Raw genomic sequence first — 4,813 nt, forward strand, 5'->3', positions numbered from 1 at the left:
ACAAGGGGGTGAATTGGGTTTGTGTAGCAGTGGAGGGGGGGGTTCTGTGAGAGGGAGGGACCCACGCCAGAGCCGTCCGCTCCCGAGGGGCTGCATCCCATGGGAGGGAGGGACCCACGAGGAAGGGACCCACGCTGGAGCCGTCCTCTCCCAAGGGAGGGAGGGACCCACACTGGAGCCATCCGCTCCCAAGGGACCCATGGTGGAGCCAACTGCTCCCAAGGGGCTGCATCCCATGGGAGGGAGGGACCCATGCTGGAGCCGTCTGCTCCTGAGGGGCTGAACCCCCTGGGAGGGAGGGAGGGACCCACGCTGGAGCCGTCCGCTCCCAAGGGGCTGCATCCCATGGGATGGAGGGACCCACACCGGAGCCGTCCGCTCCGAAGAGACCCATGGCAGAGCTATCTGCTCCCAAGGGGCTGCATCCCGTGGGATGGAGGGACCCACCCCGGAGCCGTCCGCTCCGAAGAGACCCATGGCAGAGCTATCTGCTCCCAAGGGGCTGCATCCCGTGGGATGGAGGGACCCACCCCGGAGCCGTCCGCTCCGAAGAGACCCATGGCAGAGCTATCTGCTCCCAAGGGGCTGCATCCCGTGGGATGGAGGGACCCACCCCGGAGCCGTCCGCTCCGAAGAGACCCATGGCAGAGCTATCTGCTCCCAAGGGGCTGCATCCCGTGGGATGGAGGGACCCACCCCGGAGCCGTCCGCTCCGAAGAGACCCATGGCAGAGCTATCTGCTCCCAAGGGGCTGCATCCCGTGGGATGGAGGGACCCACCCCGGAGCCGTCCGCTCCGAAGAGACCCATGGCAGAGCTATCTGCTCCCAAGGGGCTGCATCCCGTGGGATGGAGGGACCCACCCCGGAGCCGTCCGCTCCGAAGAGACCCATGGCAGAGCTATCTGCTCCCAAGGGGCTGCATCCCGTGGGATGGAGGGACCCACCCCGGAGCCGTCCGCTCCGAAGAGACCCATGGCAGAGCTATCTGCTCCCAAGGGGCTGCATCCCGTGGGATGGAGGGACCCACCCCGGAGCCGTCCGCTCCGAAGAGACCCATGGCAGAGCTATCTGCTCCCAAGGGGCTGCATCCCGTGGGATGGAGGGACCCACCCCGGAGCCGTCCGCTCCGAAGAGACCCATGGCAGAGCTATCTGCTCCCAAGGGGCTGCATCCCGTGGGATGGAGGGACCCACCCCGGAGCCGTCCGCTCCGAAGAGACCCATGGCAGAGCTATCTGCTCCCAAGGGGCTGCATCCCGTGGGATGGAGGGACCCACCCCGGAGCCGTCCGCTCCGAAGAGACCCATGGCAGAGCTATCTGCTCCCAAGGGGCTGCATCCCGTGGGATGGAGGGACCCACCCCGGAGCCGTCCGCTCCGAAGAGACCCATGGCAGAGCTATCTGCTCCCAAGGGGCTGCATCCCGTGGGATGGAGGGACCCACCCCGGAGCCGTCCGCTCCGAAGAGACCCATGGCAGAGCTATCTGCTCCCAAGGGGCTGCATCCCGTGGGATGGAGGGACCCACCCCGGAGCCGTCCGCTCCGAAGAGACCCATGGCAGAGCTATCTGCTCCCAAGGGGCTGCATCCCGTGGGATGGAGGGACCCACCCCGGAGCCGTCCGCTCCGAAGAGACCCATGGCAGAGCTATCTGCTCCCAAGGGGCTGCATCCCGTGGGATGGAGGGACCCACCCCGGAGCCGTCCGCTCCGAAGAGACCCATGGCAGAGCTATCTGCTCCCAAGGGGCTGCATCCCGTGGGATGGAGGGACCCACCCCGGAGCCGTCCGCTCCGAAGAGACCCATGGCAGAGCTATCTGCTCCCAAGGGGCTGCATCCCGTGGGATGGAGGGACCCACCCCGGAGCCGTCCGCTCCGAAGAGACCCATGGCAGAGCTATCTGCTCCCAAGGGGCTGCATCCCGTGGGATGGAGGGACCCACCCCGGAGCCGTCCGCTCCGAAGAGACCCATGGCAGAGCTATCTGCTCCCAAGGGGCTGCATCCCGTGGGATGGAGGGACCCACCCCGGAGCCGTCCGCTCCGAAGAGACCCATGGCAGAGCTATCTGCTCCCAAGGGGCTGCATCCCGTGGGATGGAGGGACCCACCCCGGAGCCGTCCGCTCCGAAGAGACCCATGGCAGAGCTATCTGCTCCCAAGGGGCTGCATCCCGTGGGATGGAGGGACCCACCCCGGAGCCGTCCGCTCCGAAGAGACCCATGGCAGAGCTATCTGCTCCCAAGGGGCTGCATCCCGTGGGATGGAGGGACCCACCCCGGAGCCGTCCGCTCCGAAGAGACCCATGGCAGAGCTATCTGCTCCCAAGGGGCTGCATCCCGTGGGATGGAGGGACCCACCCCGGAGCCGTCCGCTCCGAAGAGACCCATGGCAGAGCTATCTGCTCCCAAGGGGCTGCATCCCGTGGGATGGAGGGACCCACCCCGGAGCCGTCCGCTCCGAAGAGACCCATGGCAGAGCTATCTGCTCCCAAGGGGCTGCATCCCGTGGGATGGAGGGACCCACCCCGGAGCCGTCCGCTCCGAAGAGACCCATGGCAGAGCTATCTGCTCCCAAGGGGCTGCATCCCGTGGGATGGAGGGACCCACCCCGGAGCCGTCCGCTCCGAAGAGACCCATGGCAGAGCTATCTGCTCCCAAGGGGCTGCATCCCGTGGGATGGAGGGACCCACCCCGGAGCCGTCCGCTCCTGAGGGGCTGAATCCCGTGGGAGGGAGGGACCCAGGCTGGAGCTGTCCACTCCCAAGGGAACCATCCTGGAGCCATCCACTCCCGAGGGGCTGCACCCCATGGGAGGGGGGGACTCAAGCCAGAGCCATCCGCTCCCACGCCGGAGCCATCTGCTCCCAAGGGACCCACACCTCTGCTCTCGAGGGACCCATGCCGGATGCGTCCGCTCCCGAGGGGCTGCACCCCATGGGAAGGAAGGACCCACGCCGGAGCCATCTGCTCCCAAGGGACCCACACCTCTGCTCTCGAGGGACCCATGCCGGATGCGTCCGCTCCCGAGGGGCTGCACCCCATGGGAAGGAAGGACCCACGCCGGAGCCATCTGCTCCCAAGGGACCCACACCTCTGCTCTCGAGGGACCCATGCCGGATGCGTCCGCTCCCGAGGGGCTGCACCCCATGGGAAGGAAGGACCCACGCCGGAGCCATCTGCTCCCAAGGGACCCACACCTCTGCTCTCGAGGGACCCATGCCGGATGCGTCCGCTCCCGAGGGGCTGCACCCCATGGGAAGGAAGGACCCACGCCGGAGCCATCTGCTCCCAAGGGACCCACACCTCTGCTCTCGAGGGACCCATGCCGGATGCGTCCGCTCCCGAGGGGCTGCACCCCATGGGAAGGAAGGACCCACGCCGGAGCCATCTGCTCCCAAGGGACCCACACCTCTGCTCTCGAGGGACCCATGCCGGATGCGTCCGCTCCCGAGGGGCTGCACCCCATGGGAGGGAGGGACCCAAGCCGGAGCCATTCGCTCCCGAGGGGCTGCATCCCATGGGAAGGAAGGACCCACGCTGGAGCCGTCCGCTCCCAAGGGACCGCACCCCGTGGCAGGGATGGCCCCTGGCGTCCATCCATGCTCAAACCACCACCAAAACTTCCACGGGGATGTCGCCGGGATGAAGCCCTACCTGGTTCTCCTCCAAGGTCAGGTCGCGTCCTTGGCTTTGGCTCTCCTCTTCCATCCTTTCCTCGAATTCTTGCCGGGCTTTTTCCACCGACAACATCTCCTTTTCCAATTCATCCATGTCTGCTTTCCGCTTCTTGTACTGTTTCTGCGCGTTCTGCAAGGATTTTTTGGCCGCTTCCAGCTTTTTGATTTTGTGCGAGGTGTTCTCCTTCGCCTTGATGTACTGAGGACGCTTCTGGTTGAGCTCGGAATCCTTCTCCCTGCGGAAAAATAAATGATGTTGGGGGTGGGGGGGTTTTGGAGCTTCTGGCTGTGCCCCTTGGGGGTTTTTTTTTGGGGGTGCCTCACTTGATTTCCTTCTCGATTTGTTGCTGTTCCCTCATCATCTTGCCCAACTCTTTTTTCCGATCCTTCAGCTCGTCCTCCACCCGATCCATCCGCTTCTTATCCTTATCGATCTCCCGGTTTTTCAACCCCAATTCTTTATTGAGCTTCTCGATCTCCGCTTCGTTGTGATACAGCTTGAAAAGCTGCAGCTGCACTTGAGCCCGCACCACTTCGTCTTTTAACCGCTGGTAACGATCGGCCTAACGAGGAAAAAGGGGGATAACCGAGGGTCAAGGGAGGGGGTACAATGATGCAGGACCCCCCCCACACTTTCCGCGTTGCCCCTCCAACCTCTTCCTTCTCCTGCTTGGCTTCCTTGCGCTCGGCGGCGATGTTTTTCTTGCGGTGATAATTAAATTGGGTGTCCTCCTCCGCTTTCACCATCTCTTTCTTCCGCTTGTCGTATTCTTGAGCCAATTCCCCCGACCGGCTGATCTCCTCAAACAACGCCGTCCGTTCCTTGGGGTTCTTCATGGCGATGGATTCCACGGCACCCTGAGGAATGAAGGGGGGGGGGTGTGTGTGTGTAAAGGGGGAGCCCCCCCAAATCCTCGTGGAGGGCTGGGTTTTCCCTTGGTGGAGGAAAATGGGGAGATCCCGCCCTTAAATGGCTCCCCCATTGATAGGGAATGGAGTAAAGAGGATGGGAATGATCCCCCCAAATCCTCGGGGGGGTTGAGGAAGGGGGTGAGGGGGTGTCAGGGAACAGAGGAGCCCCCCCAAATCCTCACAGGGGTCTGGGTTCTCCCACGGTGACAGAAAACATGGGGACACC

The 4,813-nt window shown here is 64.4% G+C and overlaps 1 protein-coding gene across 1 annotated transcript in view; it reads right to left on the reverse strand.

The window, feature by feature from the left end:
- The window catches only part of LOC118452295 (structural maintenance of chromosomes protein 1A-like), a gene marked incomplete at both ends in the record, with an annotated part of 6,333 nt that extends 1,800 nt beyond the window's left edge, over nt 1-4,533 (reverse strand). Inside the window, 3 exons of the mRNA XM_035894346.1 lie at nt 3,653-3,911; nt 4,000-4,238; nt 4,330-4,533. Coding sequence (XP_035750239.1) covers nt 3,653-3,911; nt 4,000-4,238; nt 4,330-4,533 — 702 coding nt within the window. The remainder of the gene's footprint in view (nt 1-3,652; nt 3,912-3,999; nt 4,239-4,329) is intronic.
- Nucleotides 4,534-4,813: the final 280 nt, after the last annotated feature.

Source organism: Egretta garzetta, unplaced genomic scaffold (genome assembly GCF_000687185.1).
Source record: "Egretta garzetta isolate BGI_Z169 unplaced genomic scaffold, ASM68718v1 scaffold1055, whole genome shotgun sequence".
NCBI classification, from domain to species: Eukaryota; Metazoa; Chordata; class Aves; order Pelecaniformes; family Ardeidae; genus Egretta; species Egretta garzetta.